A 21,586-nucleotide genomic window follows, 5' to 3' on the forward strand; every position below is an offset into this window, starting at 1 on the left:
TGTTTATACCCTGGGTCAATTTAGGATCAAGACACATAAGCTGGCTTGACGTTGAACCCAACTAGATCTTGAACTGACACCATTCGCGTCGCGAGATCGAATCCAAGTTGCATGTTCATTTCACGATTGTAATGCTCGAGCTGTCCTATTCAAGGTATTTCACTTGACATATTTGTAATAACTGTTGCACCTCATAAAGAAGATATAGGATATACACAGAGTAAGCGCTCACAAGGGACGGTTGGGAGTATCTGTGCCATATATCAGATAGGTATGTATGTACCATGCTTGATTTTGATGCTTTAAAGATGCGACAGCCTTGTACGGAGTGGGTTGGATTTCGTGGGGATTCATCATGTCAACGAGGATGAATTGAATTGATTGAATTGAATTGATTGAATTGAATTGATTGAATTGAATTGACATGGTTGTTCTATGTTCTAGCTGGTTGGGTACAGATATATGTATATACCTTATTTATACTTATTTGTTCTTGTAAGGACTAAACCACCTATTAGAGGTAGGTAGGTAGGTATATATATGTATATATATATATATATATATGTGTGTGTGTGTATATATATATATATATGTGTGTGTATATATATATGTGTGTGTATATATATATGTGTGTGTATATATATATGTGTGTGTATATATATATGTGTGTGTGTGTGTATGTATGTGGGCATGTATATAATGTACCGCTGGCCTAAGACACCTGAGGTGGCTTCCAGGACTGTTCCATGACTGTTCCAGTGTTCCAGGACCCGAACTTTACTTTACGGTGGAGGTCTCGGCCCATGCAACAACAAATCCAGATCGACCTCGACCCACGCGACCTTCCACATGGGCACGCCGCCCAGTTTCTCCATGACGCGCCGACTGGGCGTGTTGGTGGCCGACACGTCGGAATGGGCCCAGTTGAGGTTGAGGTTGGGGTGGTCGGCAACACCTACACCAACACCAACATCAACACCAGCACCAACACCAGTCCCTTCAGCACGACTCCCCTTCCCCCAGGCGCTGCGTCGTAGGAGCTCGCGGCCTAAACTCGCGGCGAGGCCTTTACCGCGGTACTCGGGCTCCGTGTGCAGACTTGAGAAGCTGGCGTCTTTGCCGAGAAAGGCCCATGCCACTGGATCTCCTGATCCTGATGCGGTTCCTGATCCTGAGCCGGTGGGTTGCTGATGATGTTGTTGTGATTGTTGTTGTCTTTGTCCTTGTCCTTGTCCTTGTCCTTGTTCTTGTTGTTCGGGATTACCACCACCAGCACCACCCGCACATCGAAACACACCCAGCGAATCCATCTGTCTCAGCGTCGTCAATGTGCGCGGGATGACCGAGCGGTCTAGCACGGTCTGGAGGTGTGTCGGCTGGAGTGGGCCGAAGGTATATTCTGGTGGCAGGGTGTATTTTGTATGTGTGGGTTTGGGTGTGGACTTGGTGTCTAGGGGACTATGGCCAGTGTCAATGCCACCGGAACCGGTCCTAGGGTCAGGCTGGCCAGCGTCGGGGTCAGGGTGACCAACGTCGGCGTCGTCGTCAGGCTGGTCAATGGCGAAAATATACTTGAAATATCCCGAGTCGATCCTCGTCCGAGCCTCGACCCGGAACCACGGCATCAGGCGCAGGTTGACGGTGGCGAAGAGCACCTTGTTGCGCGAGTACGGCACGGTCAGCAACTTGCCCGTGCGGAGGAGTTCGAGCCAGTCCGGCCCGGGCTGGGTCGGCATTAGACCCACGAGGTCGTGGTAGATATATTGAAACAGGGCCGTCATGAGCGCCTGGTGCTGTTGCTGGTGGGGGTCGAGGGCTTCTTTTGCTTCTTCTTTTGCTTCTCCTTTTGCTTCTCCGTTTGCTTCTCCCGCTACTGCTGTCGATTTTGATGTTGACCTTGACTTTGATGTTGAACCTGACCTTGACCTTGATCTTGATGCTGGTTCTTGGCCTGGAACTCGATCTCGAGGAGTCAACTTCTCGTGGTCAGCCACCACCACACTTTTACCGTGCGCGAAGTCTCGCATCGTCGTCTGCGCCGCCGACCATGGCTTGGCAGGACACTCCCAGCTCGCAAAGACCCAGCCCTGCGACTGTCCGGCGTTGGCGAGGTCGATGTACGCGGCGATCCAGGGGCGAGAATCGGCATTGGCATTGGCATTGGCATCGGCATTGGCATCGGCATCGGCATCGGCATTGGTATTCGTGTCCTCAGAAGTAGACGCCGGACGAGAAGTGGTCGCCGGTAGATTCAACCACTCGTCGATATCGCTCCCCCAAGCACCACCACCACCACCACCACCACCATCACTATGTGTAGTAGTAGTAGTAGTAGTAGTAGTAGTAGTAGTAGTGGTAGTAGTACCATCTGATTCTGTCGTGCCATCGACATCGACGTCGACGTAGGCCACAAAAACCCGCGCCGTCTCCGACCCCCCATGGCTCAAGTGGTACTGGATCCTGCGGAACAGCGGGATGGAGTAGGGCATCAAGGTACCCAGCTTATCTAGGAGACGCGGGACCTGCGACGGAGAGAGCGCGGCACTCGTGATGTGGAAATTGGGACCGTGTCGGTGTGGTGGCTGTGGCTGGGCCATGACTCACGGGCGCGGGGGTCGGGGGTCGAGGATTGAGAGTCGAGAGTTAGAAAACACAAGTGTTAGGGGACACTGAGGGTCCTGATCTGTACTTGACAGTGGTGGTACTGGTGGTGGTGGTGGTGACTATGCACGAAATCTATCCGTACATATGTCTCGTACAGTGAAGTAGGATCTATGGGATCACCTCATCACGGCAGTGGGTGGTGTGGTGGATTGGGCGGAACGCAGATTCTCGAGATGTTGTGCCCCAGTAGATAGGTAGCTGATGATATCCGGAGTTTTAATCTATGACAGGCAGGTAATGCATAAGTCGGGTAACAACCCAAGTCATCCCATTCACCCAAGTTACAGAGTTCCAAGTCGTACCTTTCGGTATCTAATGTCAGGCTGTGCAAGATTTGTTCCATTAGTCATCGTCGATACACGGCAAGGCTGCGGTTGTGGTTGTGGTGGCTGCGACACGTGACTGACTCAATCCATTTCGCGCCTTCAGCCTCGTCTTGAATGAGCTTCATACGTGAATCCCGATTTAGTATATACTACTACTATATCGTTGGTCACGCAACATAGCTGGTGTCACCCACACAGTTCCACCGCCAAATCATCAGAAATTGGCCCCTTGAATGGCTCAGCACATCCGCCACGATATGTCCAGGCCCTGGATTCTCGTCAAAGTCAGATTCAAATGCCTGCCGTCACAACTCAACACTTTGGTCGAGATCATAATACATGTCGTCGTTACAAGGTGTAACCTCGTAGAATAAAAACAGCCTTCCCAATGTGCTCCGGAGCTAGTCTGAACCTATGCCGCCACCGACTTCTTTCTCCCAAAGATACCGCGCGACTTGGATTTGCTACGTGGCTTGTCCGACATGGTCTTTTTCGTAGATCGGGACCGACTTACACCCTCGTCATCAAGGTCGTTGTATTTGTCCTTGTGGATCCTAGACATATCGTCAGTCACCGAGCACGAGTACAAGCACGAGCATCGGGTTCGTGCACTTACCAACTGTTGCCCACCATGCTGACACCCTGTGCCTCTGCCAGTCGATAGAACTTGGCCGCCTTCTTCAAATCTTTCTTGCAGCCAATCCCCTCGGCATAACAGAAGCCGGCCTCGGTCAACGCATCTACATCGCCCCAATTTGCGGCAACCTCGAAACATCTGAGAGCCAGCGCCTTGTCCTGCTCCACGCCCCACCCATTAAGGTGAGACACTCCGAGTTCATAGATACTCAAGGCGAACTGTGCCCGATGCGTCTTTGTGTCATTGAAATCCGTCCCGGGCTTTCGACTGGCAGGGTTTTCATCGTCTGCGATTTCCAGCATGGCCGAATCCACAGCTCTACGGAGCCATTGGACACCTTCCTTTTGGTTTGCCCGCATTCCCCAGCCGTGACGACAGGCCAAGGCATACAACAGCATTCCGGTCGCGTGGCCTTTGTGGGCGGCGATTCGTAGATGGTAGGTGGATTCTTTCAGGTCTCCATGCTCGTGAAGTTCTATGGCTTTCGTCACATGTTCCTCCGCAGACAAAGCTTGGTAGTTGCTCACCGTCCGAGCCGTGGTAGGTCGAACAGTACTATTAGATCTAGAAGAATAGTGCGACGCTTCTGCGACAGGCGACAGAGGCACGGGCGGTATCATAAATGCAGCCGCAGAGGGCGCTTCTCCGGTCGACGGCCTTTGGGTGGACGAATCGTGGGATTTGAGGGACCCGGTCGGTGTATATGAGGTGGAAGGTCGACCGGATCCGGGTGGTGAAACGAGCAATCGTTCGGCGTCATTGTCAAAGGAATACCCCGATCTTTCTTGGTGGTGCTGGTCTTCTCGGCTGGATCGGGCAGACACCATGGGGGATGGAACAGCAAGATCGCTGCTACTCTTGCCCTCCAACGGGGGTGTGCCCGGAAAGATGGGTTCTTGCCATTCAAAGTGTGGCTTGGAAAAGCCAGAAAACACCCCCGAATGCCGGCCGGAGATCTTTCGACCTCGAGGCAAACTGTATGTCGCGTGGGTGTAGGATGATGCCTCTCCTGAGATGTACCCCTGGGGTAGTCTAGACTCGTCGAAAGAGCTTGCCGTTCGCAAGTGACTCATCTGTGCAGCCCACGGACCTTTGCTTGGACTCTTTTCAGCCTGAATGTTGCTCATACTAGACGAACTCAACGGCCGGGAAAAGTTAGGCGTAAAATGAGATCGAGATGGCGAGCCGAGAGAAACGTTGGAAGGAGAGCGACCGTGGGAATATGCGTACGTTGAAACTGGGGACTGAGGAACAGACACTCCACTGCTGGAAGACAGTTTTCGTGATGGTGAAAAGGTCGAGCCCGCAGTGGAACTGGTATAGTCGTCATCGGAGGCATCTTGATACGGGCGCAAACGGTCGGAATGGGATCGCGGTGGTGCCAAGTTTGGAAGCCGGTCTGGTCGAGGCTTGTCTGATAGCTGTCGAGAGCCCAACTCAGGATTCGAAGACGGACTCCCCAGGATTTGCGAAGAAAAGGGACGTGGTCCCTCCAAAGGGGTGGGCGAATGTGCCCGGGGAGCGCCAAAGTAGTCTCCTTGGGGAATTGGTTCTTGATTTCGTTGGTCTTCCTCTTTCTTCATGATAGCACTCATGCGAACATGTTGCGATGTGGGCCGATTCAGGGGAGTCGCAAGTTTGGGAAAACTGCCGGCTCTTCCGTCTTTTTCGACCGTTGGCAGAGGAGGTACCACGTCCAGGCCGTCAGACAAGGCACGAAAAATAGGAGGACGGGAGTTGTGATGTTCGGTCAGGGATTCAGTAACCACCTGAGGCGGGAGTCTGCTCATGCGCCTTTCACCTGCTCTTCTAGTTTCTTCCAACTCTTTGGCGAGTCTGCGGCTTCTCGCCGCGATGGCGTCCAGCGGCGAGAGGGCTGGAGGGACATCACCGTCGAAGTGTTGGATTCGGGGTGAAAGGTGGGAATGCTTGGAAAGCGAACTACTGGCCCGAGAGTCATTGGAAGGGATCTCGATGAATTTCGGCCGGGGCATCGCGGCAACTCGGGGATTCAGCGCGTGGGTAAGATGTACTATCGCTGAGGCTGAGCCGGGTCGCAAGATGTTCGACTGTTGTTCGAGCTGACAATCGATTGGCGATTGGCGATCGACAGAGCCTGGGGCAAACCAAAAGCGACCATGGACTGCCCAAGTTCAGGGAGACGGCCGTCGACAACAATAATGAGTAGATCTGGGTTGGTAATTGTGGTAAACAATAGGATCGATGGAGATGGACGGGGATAGGGCGCCGCTGACGGTCGGGCTGGTGATGACTGTATTGTATTTTAGGGTCGAGAACGAGGGTGAGGTGACCACGACAGGCTTGGATCTGGGGAGAAGATGGCGGTGGCACTCAGGCCCTGCAGCAGTAGCTTCTGCGGCTGTGGTTTTGTCACGGGTGAGGCGAGCGAATGACAGGACGATGAGTGGTAAGGATCATAGAGAACAAGAAGGGAGTGGTGAAAGGATTCAGGAGTAAGGGTGGTGATCCTGAAGCCCGAACAGGGAGATCGGAGAAAAAGGGACGCAGCGCGGGCGGGACGAAAAGCTGGACGACGTAGTATGGTGCAGTAGCCGGCCAGCATGGCTGCAGGTTAGGCGGGGATTCCAGGGTTTAGGGGCCCAAGCCAGCCTCTTTAGCCTCCCGCAAAGTCAAACTCGGGCGGTGGGCAGCCTATGTTGATGCGAGATTGGGCGCCACCAATCCACCTGCTGCACTCCAGTTTAGCTAGTAACCACCCCGGCTAACGTCGCAAGGTGTTGTCCCTGCTCAATGCTCTACTCGGTACAGAGGTAGCCCTGCAACAGTCCCGACCTAGGTAGGAGTACAGAGTACAAAGTACAGAGTACTGAGCACAGAGTACAGTATGACTTGCCTACACCTACGACCCAGAGGCACTTGGTGGCACCCAGACAGAACTTGATGTAACACATATTCTAGGCGACGATCCTGGTCCAGAGCCACCCTGCCAATCCGAGACCTGACCGTTACCCTTACCCTTCCCTAATACCATTTCTCCAAACCAGGTTGGCCAACGAAGCAGATTGCACGTTGTCGGGTGGAAGCAAGTGACAGGCTCCAGTCACCAGTACGACGTCTATCAGGGCAACCAAGATACTAGTAGACCGTTCATCTGGAAGTGGACGTCAGGTCAAGAAGTGGCCAGTGTCCATGGCCCATGGTCCATGGTCCAGACGCTCGACCAGCAAGATTCCAGAAGCCATGGGCTGTGTGTGGGCTGTAGGGGCGCAGGGCGGCCTAGGCCTCACACCTGTGCATCATTCACTGCACTGCACGGCATCGTCACATCATCCCAGCCTGTGACACGAAAATCCCCCGAAACAGTGTCAAGGCAACAGCAGGGTCTTATCCTTGTAGAGCTGCACCGCCGCCTATTGTCCGTTGTCGTTGGTGCGGGAGGACACGAGCGTTTGACCCCCTGTCAACTTCCAAAAATATCATTATAAGTACGGTAGTATCCGTACCGAGTGTGAACAGAACAATCTTGCCAACCCACAATTGCTGTAATCGTGCAGCTGTTCGTGCACGGCCAAAGTGTCAGAAATAGGACAGTTCAACGGCGTTGGCACTGTGATGGTCTGGAATTACATAGGTAGGTAAGGTCAGAGCACCTACTAGGTAGCTGCCTAGGTACCTAACCTGCCACCTAATCCTAGGGAGGTACAAGGTACCTACCTATAGGTAGTTATACCGTATGCCAGATTGTGTTACGGTATCCATACTGTATCATGCTACCATGTTAATTCATCCTTACAAACTCAAACCCCAGACTGTACGGAGTCAGGTTAGGCACCTAAATCACCTAAATAAAACTTAGCTTCTTATTACGTAGGATCCGTACATACACCACCACCGTCATCATCTGAGCTCAATGGCTAGGGTATATCGACATCGACCATTTCCGTTCTTTGTACATCAACCATGCTCGCAATGTCTAGTATCTAGCATTTGTACTTGTACGGATTACGGATACTACTAGGATAACCAGTATCCCTACCTCGACCTCGACCTCGGGCCACGATCAGTGTGACCATGCGCACACCCGGCCTTAGGAGCCTCTTCTCCCTGCCACCCATTGATACACGGACGTTCACCACCTCGTGGCTGCTCCCACCGCTTCTCCTCTCGCTGCTCCGTCTACTCGTCTTCACCTACGCCCTCGCGACACAAGTCGCCAATTGGATCTACGATGGCACGCACGCGTCCGCCCGTGCCATCGGACGCGAGTTCAGCTATTTCACCGTGCTGACCTTCTGGGGCATTCTCTTCTACTCTCTCGTCGCCGGTGTGCATACTCTGGTCTACAGCATCAAAGGCCGCGCATGGCTTGACAGCTGGCCACGGGTGCTGCAAGACCTGCATTCATTCTTCTACACGACCGTCGTGACGCTGCCGATCCTCGTGACTCTGGTGTACTGGATTGTGCTGTACGATGGGCCGTGGTTCCCCATCGTTTTTGACGGCTGGTCGAATGTGAGTGTGGCCCTACTACTACCGAGTATATCAATGAGTCTCCTACTTTGAAGTTTAAGTTGTCGTAGGCCCCCGGATTCAATGAACTGGAACTGTTTCGTTTGTCTCTGGGGCGGGCTTATTAATTTGGCTTTGTTTCGTTGTCCAGAACCGTCGAGACTCATTTACACCACCTGTTTAGATCTCCCGCCACGCCCTCAACTCCCTCTTCGCTCTGCTCGAAATCATCCTTCCTGCGACCCATCCTCCGCCCTTGCTGCACCTCGTTGGACTCATTGTCCTGTTGCTCCTCTACCTGGCGCTAGCCTACTTGACGCACGCCACGCAGCATTTCTACGTCTACGACTTTTTGGACCCGGGTAATGGCTCAGGGAAAGTAACAGCATACTGTTTCGGCATTGCAGCCGCCATCATCGTGGTTTTCGTTGTCGTCTGTCTTTTGCTCTGGCTGAGGGAGAGGTTCACAAGGGACGGCAAAAGGAGCAAAAGGGACACCCCAAGGCCCCTGTCGGTGGTGGACGACGCAGAGGTGGAGATGAGCGTGGATATTGGCCGGGTAAAGTAGGACGATCAACGTTGGTGAACGAATGGGACAGGTTGGGTTTTTCTTTTGCATACAATCTTGTGTCTCAGTGTGTCAGGACATGGCTTATTGCTAAACACATCTTTTCGGTATCATTTGGCTCTCAATTTCAACACTAATATGCCATCACAAGTGTTCTCTGGTTTGTAAATATACTTAAAATGCTTGTGGTATGTCGCTTCCGTCCACGGTATGCCGTGGCTCACCATCCCTACTGATCTTCCTTCTTCACTTCCTCAATCTCCTCCTTTTTCACATCCTCTCCGGCTTCACCTTCTATCTTTCCAGCCCTAAACGCTCTCCTCAATTCGCATTTGCCCAGGTTCTTCCCACCGGCTTTACACTCTTCACATCTCTTCCCGTGCGTGACCAGTAATATGTGTAATCCATATTTATCTTCGTCTGGAATCTTGGCATCCAAATGGGCATGTGTTTCATCTCTTGAAGCATTCTTGGGCCGCCATCCTAGTAATCCCGTGATGCGCCAGACATGAGTGTCGACGGCAAAACTCTCCCGCTGGAGACAAAATAGCAAGACGCAACTCGCTGTTTTCGGCCCGACGCCTTGGAAGGACAACATTTCTTGCATGGCATCATCGCTCGATGCCTGGTGTAGGTGGTCCAGAGAATATTCCCCATACTTCTCGAACGATTGGTTCAGGATGTTTATGATTACCTTGCTCTTGACTGCACTCAGGCCGCCGCATTTGATTGCCTCTTGAAGTTTCGCCTGGCCTCCTGCCACAATGGCGTCCCATTTGTCACTTCCCCCGTATACCTTGTCCATGCTCAGCTTTGCCCGGGTAGAGTTGACATCGCTGGTATTTTGTGAGAGGATCGTCCGGACAAGCGCGTCAAGAACAGACGGAGAGTCTCCGCAGCCCGCTCGAGTGGTGGATGCGACGATTTCTTTAGGCCGGGTGCGTGGACCGTGGAGCGAGGCAAGGATACGGTGGGCCAGCTTGCATTCTGCCGGTGTAGGACGAGAGAAGTCGGGGAAAGGAGATTCGTTGGCGAACTGTGCGTAGGATTTGAGTTTCCTCGATTGCAGATCAGAAGCAGTCTTGGCCTTGCTCGAGGGAGGCTTTGTAGGAAAAGCGGCGCGCGTAGAGAGGTCGTCCGAGGCAATCGGGCTAAGCATGCCTGTCTCGTTCTGGTTCTCCGTCTTGACCTTCTTCCTCGCCTTGACGTCTTGCTCTGAGACGGCTCGCTTTCGAGGCGTATGAGAGGGTCTGGGAGGGGAATGGTGCTCTTTCTTCACGACAGCAGCAGCGGCAGAGCTGCGGGTTACCCGTTTTGCCATGGACGGGGCTCTCGGTGCTGATTTCGATATGAGATAGGATACCTGGTATCTACGGACGCAGCAGGCTAGCAGGCTTGGGACTGATCACCTCGGGCCATTCAAGCAGGAGATCTCGTCAACAACCATATGAATATGGTGATGTCATTAGTATGGAGGCACGCAGGTAGTAGGCAGCAAGGACGGAGTCCGCCTCGGGTTCAGATCGATCAACGGACGCGGTACCTGCGTTGTGCTCCACACAGTCCAAGTGCCCATACCGCTGCCGCTACCGGCGCGATCTAAGGATAGCGCGAGTCATGTATCAGTGTATATCAATTGCAAATGACTCAGGTATCCTTCTTCTCATCTTGTCGTCCACCCCCTCCATCAGCCTTCTATCATGAACTATAAACTTGAACATTGTCAACCGGGCACCTTCCCTTGACCTTCTTGTCACGCAATAGCCAGGCAGCCAAGCCTTAGGGCTTTGACCTCGCGATGGCTTGGGTGGCCGCGTCACAATCATTTTGTGAAATATTTCACACACACACCATCGTCGGCCCCCCAAACATGTCCTCCATGCACCACTCTCTACAGAACAACTTTCTTTCCGTCCCTCCGCCGTTATGCTCTGAGCGTCCGTCGCTACAGTAAGTATGCTATGCAACGGTCTCTGCTGGATCCTCAATCGCTGACCTCTGCCGTTCATAGCCTCACCCTCTTCGCCCGCCGCCCTCACAATGGCCTCAGGCCGTCCACTTGCCATGACGGCCGCTGGGCTTGCTGAAGAAGAGCCACACCTCCTCGGCATCCCCTCTGAACTTCGCCTGAATGTCTACAAGACGCTGTTCATACGTGCTGAGCCAATTCTGCTAGGAATCACGCCCAGTGGAACATTCCAAGGTCTCAACGTCTCCCTGGTTGAATTTCCCTTGCCACTGCTCTCAACTTGCCACAAGATCTACCTCGAGGCATCTCCCATTGTCTATCAATGCAACAAGTACATCATGCCCTGGCAAACATTCCCTGCACCATTCCATCTGCGGCAGGCTATCAGTGGTTGTTTGAGGATGATTGAGATCGACTGCACCGAGGGTGATATCTGGGGCTTCCCCCAAGCAATCAACTCCTTGGCTGGACATGCACGCGGTCTCCAGGAGATCACGCTTACCTTCCATCGCTCGGCCAGATGCATGGCTGCCGCCGTTGAAGTCTCCAGCGCTCTCCCAGCTTGTTCCTCAGCCTTTGAGGTCCCAGTTCTTCATGTCACCATCTCTCCACTGAAAGATGATGACCTCTTGTCTACGAACGAGCCTGCGCCATCCGTTTCAATTATTGAGACGGCACTAAGAATGAGCAGTGCACAGTTGTCGGACATCCTCCCACACAGAGGTCCTGGTGCAGCTAGGCTGATTACCGCCCCAAATACAAATCTGTCCGTTATCAACTTGAGAGGCAAGGTGTCGCCTACCCTGAAGACGTTGTTTGAGGATCATAGGTGTTCAAACAGAAAGTGTGCCTTCGTCAAGGACTGGGAAGAAACGTTGGAGGAAGATGTAGATGCCGAGACAGCTTCTCGTCAATACCGTTACATCTGGAAGATGGTTGGAGGGCCGGAACCTGACATCGAGCCAGACATGCATCAATGGTACCCTGAGCCTGCCAAGAATGAGAAGGAGATGTTGAAGGAATTCATGCTGTCAATGGGTATGGCAGTTGAAGACACTCGATTGGATGATCGCTTGACAACCCTGACCACGGATGTCATAGACACAACGAGTGGAAGTGAAAGTGACAAGGATTCAGCGGATGAAGGAACTAGCCCTGGGCCTCTCTTTTCTGCACCTCCACACCAGCGACGTAGCCTTTTACGGCAGCATTTCCTTGAGAATGGGATCTTTCCCCGAGCGTGGCGGGATGAGGACCGCGTGTTGTCGCAAATTGCTGCCATATCCGATGATTGGCAGGACCAGGACCAGGACCAGGACCAGGACCAGGACCAGGACCAGGACCAGGACCAGGGCGTGGAACATGAGGCATTACCAGAGGCAGAGGCAACTGAAGCTGATCTCGCAGAAGCCAGTGAAGTGGACGAAGCTACGCGTATGCTTTCTGCTTTGGCCTTTTCTGATTCGGAGAGTGACGAGTCTCAACTACCATCAGGATCATTGTTCGTCTCACACGTGACGGAAAATACAGCTGGACAGGACCAGGGCGCAACCGCGAACGCCTCCGTGGAGCCAAGTACTACTGCACGAGATGGTACAACTGCTACTGCACAGGATGGCACAACTGCTACAGCGGTCGACGCCGGGGACGCCTCTGCACTGAATCCGGGCACGAATGCAACGCAAGTGGCAAGCGGAAATACCTGGGCCGATGAGAATGCATCTAGCGAACGGGATCGAGCCTCTTCGGAAACACCTCACAACTTGAATGGGCCCGAAGGTGTCGAAGAGGATCGTCTGCGTCGCCAAATCGGTCCCGACCTGGTCAGATTGGAAGGATGGTTGGCAGAACAGCACGAACAATACGCAGAGAAATCGGACAAGCCTGTCGTACCATGATTGGAACCGTACTTTGATTTCTCGAGGCCCTTGGGAGTTCCTGGGCTGGACACTGGCGTTGTTTAGGAATTGAGGGAGGACAACAGCCACGGCAGCTGAAATGGCCTGCTCTACCGATCTACAGTCTGCCGGTGTGCCGATCCGCGACTGAAGGGGTGACCAGTCAATGCATCTGTCAATGGCACTGGCACGGGCGGGCAGAAGACGAAGCTCCTTATGGTCGGTCTGCAGTGTGAGCAAATCCAGGATGGAGAAGATTCCATATCACGACAGACGTGCAAAAGTGTACAGAGTAGTAGTACCTAGCTAGCTAGTTGGGTAGCCCCTAAGCGTAAGCCCTTGAAACAGAGCACAAGACCAAAATGACGAGCATCGTCGTTCAATTGCTGTGTTTCGATTCTGTTCGATTCTCTCCCCTCCCCTACCTAGACTGGACTGTAGTGCTAGTCCGGTTTTTCCAATCCCGGTTTGCCTTTTGCCTTTTGCCCTTTGGCCCTTTGGTCCTTTCCCTTTGCCCAAAATGCACGATACTCCTCCGGTGCTATGTACGCTATGAAGCCGTAATTGATGCTAACAAGATGAAGATGAAGACGACGACGAAGATGAAGATGAAGATGAAGATGAAGATGAAGGCGATGAGGAAGACGATGAGGAAGGAAAAGTGGATGAGGAAGAAGGAGCTCATCAAGCATGTTCATGTATCTTCGTGGTCGTGTCCACGTCCGTGTCCATGCTCATGCTCATGCTCATGCTCATGGCCACGATCATGCCCATTATCGACACCCAAAAGGCTCTTGTTCAAGGTGACGTTCTTCTGCATCTCGTCCTCGTCCTGCTCGCGGAACTCGATGCCCAGGTCGTCGAGGCCGCCGTTGGCGTTGGCGTCGGCATGCACGCCGCCGAGGACCTTGCGCATCATGCCTATGCTGCGGCGGACGCGGGACTTGCCGTCGTCGTTGGCGCCGGCCGTGTGCTCGGCGGCTTTGGTGTCGAAGTGGTGTTCTCGCCTCCACTTTGCGAACGCGGACGATCGCCGGCCCTTCTTCACGTCCTGCGCCGAGATGGACGCCGGCTGCGGCGGCCAGCTGCCCTCGGATTTCCAGCCCACTACCAGGGCCGGGATCAGGTGTTTGAGTGGGATGGGCACGTTGGGCGTCATCGACTGCACCACGACTTTACTGTAGATGGTCGGATATGCTTGAGGCTTGATCCGGTCGCGCAGCGTATCCTCGGCAGGGAGGATGGGTGGGAAGATGGGTAGCCATGGACCGCCGGCCGGTTCGGTGGCATTGGCGCCACCGCCGCCGCCGCCGCCACTGGTGGTTTCCGTGTTGCTGCCAACTGACGACGATTCTGGTGAGGATGACGAGTGGGAGGTCGCATTCGAGCACGGGGACAGGGGCGAGTCGGTCGGGCTGTTGGAGGTGTTGCGCTCGTGGGTCATTGATTGTGAAAGCCGAGATTTGTGCCGAAGTCGCTTAGCCGACGACGACGACGACCACGTGTTCGCATGGCTGCCGACGTTCGGGCGTTGTGTGTGGTCGGCCTGGTCCAGGCTCGGGTTATGTTTCACGGCACCCGTCCAAGCATCACGGCGCTGCGCCCAGGTCCGCAGCCCTTCATTCCATTGCATCTCTTCTTCCAAAAGTCTGCGGCGCTTGCGTAGACGTTCAGCTACGAAGTTGCCCACCGCATCCGGGTTTTCAAATTTGTATGGATCCGACTTGGAACGGAGACCCCGCCGGATGATCATCTCTTCAGCTTCAATGTCTGATTGGGATTCCTCGCGCCGCCGATACCCGATGGGTTCACGCGGCAGGAGGCCCGTGTCGTTGTGTCTGACCGTTGTAGAAGGATATTCCCAGTCATCTTTAATCAGGGAGAACAGCATGCGCCTTGTTGCCCGCGAGGATTCGGTTTTCGTCACTGGATCGGGAGGCGGCGGAGCATGAGGGGTGGAGTGATCGCTGCTGTGGGAGCTGGCGTTGGAGCCCTTGCGAAGCCGCTGGGTTAGGTTGTGAAGGAATGGAGCAGATGGATGACTGTGAGCATCGACCGACGGGCGAGGAGGGGATTGACCTAAGGCTCCGATGGGAGACAGGGCAGGGGTATCGGAAGTCATCGCAGGTTGGTAGGTGGTCAGGCGCTGGCGGGTGCGGGTGGATGAGTCGAGGGTAGATTAGGCGCAGAAAGCTGAACCCTTCACACGACAAGCATGGAAGGGCGGTTGGGTTGAAGATTGGAGTGAGAACTGAATGAAATGTTGTACTACTAGTCACTTGTGGTAGTATGAAGGACGGTGGAGGGGCATTGTGCGACGAGCGGCAGCCGATGGATGGGATGCATCAGTGCGCAGTGCACATGAGCAATTCATCAAGAAAGTTGCCCGATTCGCCGCCAAGCTCGAGCCGTGCAGTTAAGCTTTGGCCCGTCCAGGTCTAGACCTTGAACGGCTAAGGCAGACTGCGGGGGAAGAGAGAAGGTCAGCCGAGGGGCAGGCATATCCGTTATCCGTCTGCCATATGGCGACACCTCATCAATTGGTTGCGAGGAAGAGGAAGAGGAAGGGTATAAAGTCTGAGAAGAACCATTCCATCCCCCCTGTCCGGAGTCTAGAGTCCAACCCCATCCTAGATCGCTGCCTCCTCTCGCACCTCTTCAGGCGACTACCGCGCCTCATTGATTGTGATCGTGGTCGTCGGGGTGCTTGGTGTCTTTGTCCAGCTGCTCTTGCTCTGCCCGTGCCTGCTCTCGATGCCGAGCGTCTGCATCCGTGTCTCGCATGTTCGCATCCCACGCCAGCGACAACCTCGATATGTACGACGGAGGCCGCGAGCTGCCATCCGGTACCTCCAATCTCAACAGTGCCTGCAGTACGTCGTTGCTGAAGTCGGTGGCGGGCGGCCGGTACAGTGGCAACGTGTCTGTCGAGTGGAGACCGAAATACGCTCGCTCCGGCCGGGCTGCGTCCGCCATTGGAGGCTGGATACGTGACGGGTACACACATGGGGGGATAGAGGTCGTTTGAGGCTGGATACATGTCGGATACACACGTGTGTAGTGGGAGATAGACGTGCGATGTCTGGGACGGACGCCCAACCGGCTCTTCAGCCGGTCAAACCAATGTGGCGAAGCAAGGTAGGAATATCGCAGGACCGACACAACCGTTACAGCTAGAAAGATGGCTACCCCGACCCAGAAACCAGCAGAGGGCGGGCCATGTCCAGGTCCAGGTCCAGGTCCATGGCCTCCCATAGGAGGATGAGGGAGAGGATGAGGAGAAGAAGAAGGAGGAGGAGGAGGATGGAAGCCAGTCGTGTTGTAGTGTGGCGGATGCCCAAGAGGTGCTTCTGGCGCAAGCATAGGCATCTTCATCTTCATCTTATGTCTCCTAGCTTAGAGATGCTACAAGTCCGGTTGATCTTGATCTTGATCGCGCCGGCAAAGATCGTGTGGAGGTATCGTCGGTGTTGGTGCTGGTGCGGGTACAGGTACAGGTGCAGATATGTTGGCGTTGGAGTTGGCAGATGAATACAAGGAAACTGAAAAGAAACACCTGGGTGAGAATGCCTCAGGTGAGGATGAAGCAAGACTTTACAATGGAATCCTCCTTGCGTTGACTTCGCTGACCGCTGACCGAAGTTAACAACAAAGCTCACTCTTGTCTCACCTCTAGAATATAGCTGGCTACCTCTGTCTATGTCAAACTAGATCTGCGGAACGATATGGGTTGAATAAATCAGGATCAGAACCAAAGTCTTTGTTTCAATTGCATATCTAGAGTCCCTTGAAACAGGTGTCCTCCTCGCATAAGCTCAGCTCACCAACACTTCTGATCTCAATCACCTCTAGGTCTCTTAATTCCCCACGGCTGCCATTGAGGAGTGTAATCCCTCCTGTCTTCCTTGGAGTTCCGCCAAAACCCGGCAACTGAAAGTATTGAGGCAGTGTCAATGTCTAACTAGATGGTTCGTTCATGGGCGGTTCGGGCCAGACGGGAGAAATAGTTCCCAGGAACATCCGGGTCCGGGTCGACGCTGTCAAGACTCCTCTGCGCTGCCTCCTGAATCTGTCTGGTATAGGCTCGTTCACTGATAGTGCTTCCAGGAGAGTGTGGTCTACTCGTCACAGAGCCGTCCTCGTCGGTGCATCTGTTTCGTCGTTTTGGTGAAGTAGTGTGAGGTGCGTGGGGACCGTTGTGTTCGACACTCCTTTGAGCTGCTTCCTGAAACCGTTTCGCCTGGGCTTGTTCGCTGGCATTGCTCCCGGGCGAGCACATGGGCAGCCATTCATCCAGTGTGCCACCAGAATGAGGGAACAAAATCGCTCGTCCTGCCTCACAAAAATGGTTGAGCATCGTCCTCGTCCTCTTCAACCCGAGTGGGCTAAGACCTCAACTTACGCAGTTGCTGCCTTCTTCGTCGCGCCGACCGTTTCTCGTACCATTTCCGTACCATCAAACCCAGCACGAGGACGACCATGCTGACCAACAACGCCAGGCCTACGCTCCACCTGTCTGAATCGTGACTCACTGCGTCGACACTGACAGTAAATGGCAGCGCCTTGACTTCGGTGGAGGAGTTCGAGTGGTTGGGAAGTGATATCCCGAATGAAAGACCACAATAAAATAGAAGGACTAACCCGTACCCGTGTCCACTCATGATGATAGGTCGGAAGCAGGGGCGATGGGCGTACAAGACGCTATGATGACTGAGCTATTCATACGAAGCATATGAAATGTTCTTTGGAGTGCTTCTCAGCCTCTCACTGGTATCAAAGTATAACCGCTAAGATCATCTTCAAGGTGACACTACATTTGGAGCGTTGGTGCCGTGGGCAGTATCGGTGCACGGCATGGAAGGTTCGACTCAGCGGCGCCAGGCACTGCTTACGTCCATTCCTCGAACCTGCCCGACTTCTCGTCGTTCCCTGTGAAGAGTGTCTGCCAAAAAGGGAAAATAGGCCTGACAGGCAAAGACGTCGATGACAAGCCGTGGAAATGTAGTTCACACACATTGGAAGTTGGCCGGCGAGACCTGGCCGGGAGGACATGCGGTAGAAGATACTGTAGGAAGCAAGATCAATGAGGTGCGGTCTCTATGTCCATTTCTGCCAATGGTAATCTGGTTGTATGTACAATGTGAGCTCGACGCTTGATGCCCGGACCGGCCATGGCAGGCTCCTGACTCTATCTCAGAGGTGTTTGAGAACCATGTACAGACTGGAGGAGACTATACAGGCGCTGCGTGATCTTCTTTGGCAGTCGCCAATCCGGCCGGAGCATATCAGGTCCAAAGGGAGCACGGCCACAGTACCCACCGGCGTATCCGTATACCAACACCGATTGCGGCACCTCCCTCCGACATGGTATCAGACAGATGCTGCTGGCGTCCAAACATAAGTGTTCCTGGTCAGACTTTCGTCTAGGTCCGGCGCCCCAAGCGAACCAGAATGGTCCTGCACGATACTATGTAGGAATGCGTCGCTGATAGGTCGACAAATGTAACAGGACCAACCACAGAGCAATGATGTTCGCAATGTAGTGTAGCCTGTACGCGTATGTCATGCCGTACAACGCCGCGTAGACCGCGAGAACAAAAAACAGAACGTTCGTCGCCCACCTGAATGGCCTGACAGGTGGGACCATCATGCCACTCGAAAGAGTCTCAACCAACAGGATAAACGGCATTATCGACAAGACATTGTGATGGGACGAGAAAGGTGTCAACCAGTGTACCGAGAGGTTGTGAATCCAGACAACCAGCACCGGCAGGTTGATCGGTAGAACCCAGAGCATTAAAATAAGTATCGAATATGTGTAGTTGAAGAAGTTGAAGGCAGGCCCCGACTTGGATTCCACAGCATGACGCAGCGCCCGCGAGCAAGTTGTAAGCTGGACAACACAGGCAACCACATAGGCGAATGGGTAGGGTATGATGGTGGCAACGAGGAACAGAAGCACCGCGGTGTTGATGGCCCGGCGACGAGGGGTACTGGCGACGAAAGCCGAGGCAATACCCTTCTCACTGTCGTCGATCTTGACATATCGTTGCGACACCAAATTGGACAGTGTGACAACAAGCTGTAACAACGCCAAAACTGCGTAGTTCAACACAACACAGGCGCCGACGCTGAGCAAGCCGGCCAGGGGAACAAGAAACCAAAAGAAAGTGTCCTGTGACCCCAACAGAAGATCATTCTGGGCAAAGTTTATGCTTGTTCCATTCCCGTGTGGATGATAGTCAGATCCAGCACTGGCAGAACTGGCGGCCGTGAAAGCGGTAGCAAAGAAGGTCATGGACAGCAGAAGAACTGGCAGCGGGAGTCGCAGGCTTTGATCTAGACTCTCGGTGAACGAGATGAAGACTCCAGAGTTGTCGTAGACTCTGAATTGCTTGCGCAGGACCATGGCAACCACCAGCAAAGGAAATGCGGCAAAAACAGTCCGATATCTAACCACCAGTTTGCCCAGGCTGCCAGTGAGATCCGCACGCAGGCGGATTTCCAAGGAGGAATTACACGTAGGATCTGACCAGATCTGGAAGGCAACTCCAGCTTTAGGCTCGCGGCCATCCAAGGAAGGTGGCATGAAAGGAGCTACACCGTGAAGGTTGACATCTCCTTGCTTGAAATTGACGAAATATTTGGACTCGTACGGGCTGTCAATATGCTGCCTCACAAGGGGGGTGAACAGTTCGGTATCCGCCCCACAGCCGTGTTGACGCAGTTGGAGGGTGTAGGCCAGCAAGCTCGATCGGAGCGAGGGCACGCGGACTTCTGTCACCAGAGGTCGGGTTGGAGGAAGCTCCACATTCAGGCCTCGGAGCAATAGCCTTAGAAGGCTTACATCACTTTGAATGACGGAGTCGGTGGTGGATATGACTTCCCCATAAGCCCAGGAGTTGCTGATTTCGGTGGACTTGTCGACCACCACGACAAATTGATGATCTCCAAGGTCTTGAAAATCATAGCTCAGATAGGTGAAAGGAGGCCGCTGCTCAAATGCATAGTGTGACATTCGCGTTGAAGCGGGCAGTTCGATCCCGTCCCTGGCCGGTCTCTTGCACGCCAATCGTGTTGCGCTAGGATCGCCCGGGGAAAGATCAATCTGGACGGGCAATGGCATCGAAGTCAATCCGCCCGTCAGGGGGAATGCACTGCAAAACAAGACTTCTATCTTCTCGAAACCGCCTTGTGCATCCATTTGCTGGTCCGTGAGGAAGGAGAATCGTTTGGAGGTTGAATTGTCAACGAAAGAGACGGGTAGCAAGGTCGCGGACATCTGATCTTGCGCTCCGAGCTGTCGCAGGGTCACGTTATGGTCCTTCGCCATTGACGATCGCGACCCGTCTCCCAGCGTGAGAAGCACTTCATGGGTGGTGTCTGGAAGGGCTTTGGGCGCATCATCTTCGAGACCAGTCAAGAACCACTTCCGAAAGATCTTCATTCTTTCGGATCGTGGCTTAGTTTGTCCGGCACGGCGGACATCGACGACATCATATAATGACCTTATAACGGCTTTTCGCACTTGATCGGCCCAGGTGATTGCAAGATGGTCCATGACTGTCCAGACATTGGGAATGGTGGACGTGAAGACGGTAAATCCGTGGCTTTCGGGCACCAAGGATGCAATGTTTGTGTAGTCAGAAGGGACCGTGGTGTCTCGTCCTCCTCCTGCGATAGAGATCAACGTGGTGTGCCACAAGGGGTTGTTACTGGCCCATCTCTGCAAATACGAATCTCGCCAGTATTTGTTCACTTGCTGATACAGTGTCACCACGTCGGCATCGAAGGTGACTGGCGGGCGCGCATGAGGAGTGGACATGGTAATGATGGTATTGACCGAGTTGGCCTGATATTTCGGTGTGGCGAGTACGGTGCGCGCGACTATCCCGCCCATCGAGTGTCCGATGAGAACGACAGCGTTCGGGTCAGGTAACTGAGGGTCTCGACGTAGTCGGTTGGCGTCATGATACAGAGAAAGGATATAGGCGACGGCTTCGTTGACATACTCGGCTTGATCCAAGAGAGTTTGGCCGTGGAAAGCAGACAGATCTTCGTTGAAATCGAGGGTGAAGAAGTCGAAAGGTCTTACACCTCCCTTGATGGCATTCGCATCATGTCGCAACACGTTGTGATAGTACCGAGAAGCTTCGGACGACAGAGAGCGAACTTGTTTATAACTGCCCGCATTGCCCGGAATGAAAAGCACCGGCGCTCCGCTCAAGCCTATATTGTCTGGTGTGTAGTCGTCGACCCCCTCTTCTCGGTACAGATACAGCGAGTACTTTGTGGCGAACCGCGAATGTTCCGAGTCAAAGCCGGACAGCTTGATGTAGGTCGGGCTCATCATGGACATGACGCATCCTTGAGGGTCGACCTGGAGTTTGAGGGACGAGCGAACGATGAGAGAGAGGGACAGAAGCGCGAGGGCCGTGGTAATGAGCGTTAAAGGTCGCCATGTCCAAGGACTCTGAGCTCGGCTCTTGCGAAGGCCGCGGACATCAGGATCGGTCTGGCTGTCACCCGGCTCCTCCTTGGGCTTCAGCAGCATGGTTGCTGCTTGCACGACTGGCCCAAGCCAGGCTTCGCGGGTGAATCGCTTCACTTTCGCCCTCGGGACAGAGGCAGGAGACGGAAGAAAGAGGGATCGACCTGGGGCTGCGATACGCCTCCTGGCCAGCAGGGGCCGGGGGCGCTGCTCCGTACTAGCAATGGCGGTTCCGAGCAAATGCCTCGCCGTACTGAGAACAATGCCAGTGTGTGGGTGGTTGGGTAGTCGGGTGGTCGGGGCCCGGAGCGGAACAACTAAATTCCATCAAAGCTTGGCACCGGCGAGCGAAGTCCCAATCAGGCCAATGGTTAAGTCGGACCACCTCGTAACGCACAACCTACGTAATACACAACTATTCCTCGTACACCCACCACCTCTTTATACTTAACGTACGCGTTACACTACGTCGTTCATATACCACTCTATATAGAGGCTCTCGAAGGTGGTCCTTAAGAGTACCCTAGACGCCGCCTATACCT

At 53.8% G+C, this 21,586-nt stretch overlaps 8 protein-coding genes across 8 annotated transcripts; 2 read left to right on the plus strand and 6 right to left on the minus strand.

The window, feature by feature from the left end:
* Positions 1 to 782: 782 nt before the first annotated feature.
* Positions 783 to 2,597, minus strand: A1O3_06269 (uncharacterized protein; the record flags this gene model as incomplete). Its single annotated transcript, XM_007736389.1, has 1 exon — positions 783 to 2,597. One exon carries the CDS (start codon positions 2,595 to 2,597, stop codon positions 783 to 785), a length of 1,815 nt encoding a protein of 604 aa, XP_007734579.1.
* An 805-nt stretch (positions 2,598 to 3,402) lies between these two features.
* Positions 3,403 to 5,621, minus strand: A1O3_06270 (uncharacterized protein; the record flags this gene model as incomplete). Its single annotated transcript, XM_007736390.1, has 2 exons — positions 3,403 to 3,544; positions 3,607 to 5,621. The coding sequence occupies 2 exons, from the start codon at positions 5,619 to 5,621 to the stop codon at positions 3,403 to 3,405; spliced, it is 2,157 nt and encodes a 718-aa protein (XP_007734580.1).
* Positions 5,622 to 7,680: 2,059 nt separating this feature from the next.
* On the plus strand, positions 7,681 to 8,686 carry A1O3_06271 (uncharacterized protein; the record flags this gene model as incomplete). The annotated part of the gene is made up of 2 exons (XM_007736391.1): positions 7,681 to 8,121; positions 8,303 to 8,686. The coding sequence occupies 2 exons, from the start codon at positions 7,681 to 7,683 to the stop codon at positions 8,684 to 8,686; spliced, it is 825 nt and encodes a 274-aa protein (XP_007734581.1).
* Positions 8,687 to 8,915: 229 nt separating this feature from the next.
* On the minus strand, positions 8,916 to 10,007 carry A1O3_06272 (uncharacterized protein; the record flags this gene model as incomplete). The annotated part of the gene is made up of 1 exon (XM_007736392.1): positions 8,916 to 10,007. One exon carries the CDS (start codon positions 10,005 to 10,007, stop codon positions 8,916 to 8,918), a length of 1,092 nt encoding a protein of 363 aa, XP_007734582.1.
* A 719-nt stretch (positions 10,008 to 10,726) lies between these two features.
* A1O3_06273 (uncharacterized protein) lies at positions 10,727 to 12,553 on the plus strand (the record flags this gene model as incomplete). The annotated part of the gene is made up of 1 exon (XM_007736393.1): positions 10,727 to 12,553. One exon carries the CDS (start codon positions 10,727 to 10,729, stop codon positions 12,551 to 12,553), a length of 1,827 nt encoding a protein of 608 aa, XP_007734583.1.
* A 694-nt stretch (positions 12,554 to 13,247) lies between these two features.
* On the minus strand, positions 13,248 to 14,675 carry A1O3_06274 (uncharacterized protein; the record flags this gene model as incomplete). Its single annotated transcript, XM_007736394.1, has 1 exon — positions 13,248 to 14,675. The coding sequence occupies one exon, from the start codon at positions 14,673 to 14,675 to the stop codon at positions 13,248 to 13,250; it is 1,428 nt and encodes a 475-aa protein (XP_007734584.1).
* Positions 14,676 to 16,514: 1,839 nt separating this feature from the next.
* A1O3_06275 (uncharacterized protein) lies at positions 16,515 to 17,214 on the minus strand (the record flags this gene model as incomplete). Its single annotated transcript, XM_007736395.1, has 2 exons — positions 16,515 to 16,885; positions 16,956 to 17,214. The coding sequence occupies 2 exons, from the start codon at positions 17,212 to 17,214 to the stop codon at positions 16,515 to 16,517; spliced, it is 630 nt and encodes a 209-aa protein (XP_007734585.1).
* An 806-nt stretch (positions 17,215 to 18,020) lies between these two features.
* A1O3_06276 (uncharacterized protein) lies at positions 18,021 to 21,107 on the minus strand (the record flags this gene model as incomplete). Its single annotated transcript, XM_007736396.1, has 1 exon — positions 18,021 to 21,107. The coding sequence occupies one exon, from the start codon at positions 21,105 to 21,107 to the stop codon at positions 18,021 to 18,023; it is 3,087 nt and encodes a 1,028-aa protein (XP_007734586.1).
* Between the last annotated feature and the right edge of the window lie 479 nt (positions 21,108 to 21,586).

Source organism: Capronia epimyces (genome assembly GCF_000585565.1).
Source record: "Capronia epimyces CBS 606.96 chromosome Unknown aczIQ-supercont1.5, whole genome shotgun sequence".
Lineage (NCBI taxonomy): Eukaryota > Fungi > Ascomycota > Eurotiomycetes > Chaetothyriales > Herpotrichiellaceae > Capronia > Capronia epimyces.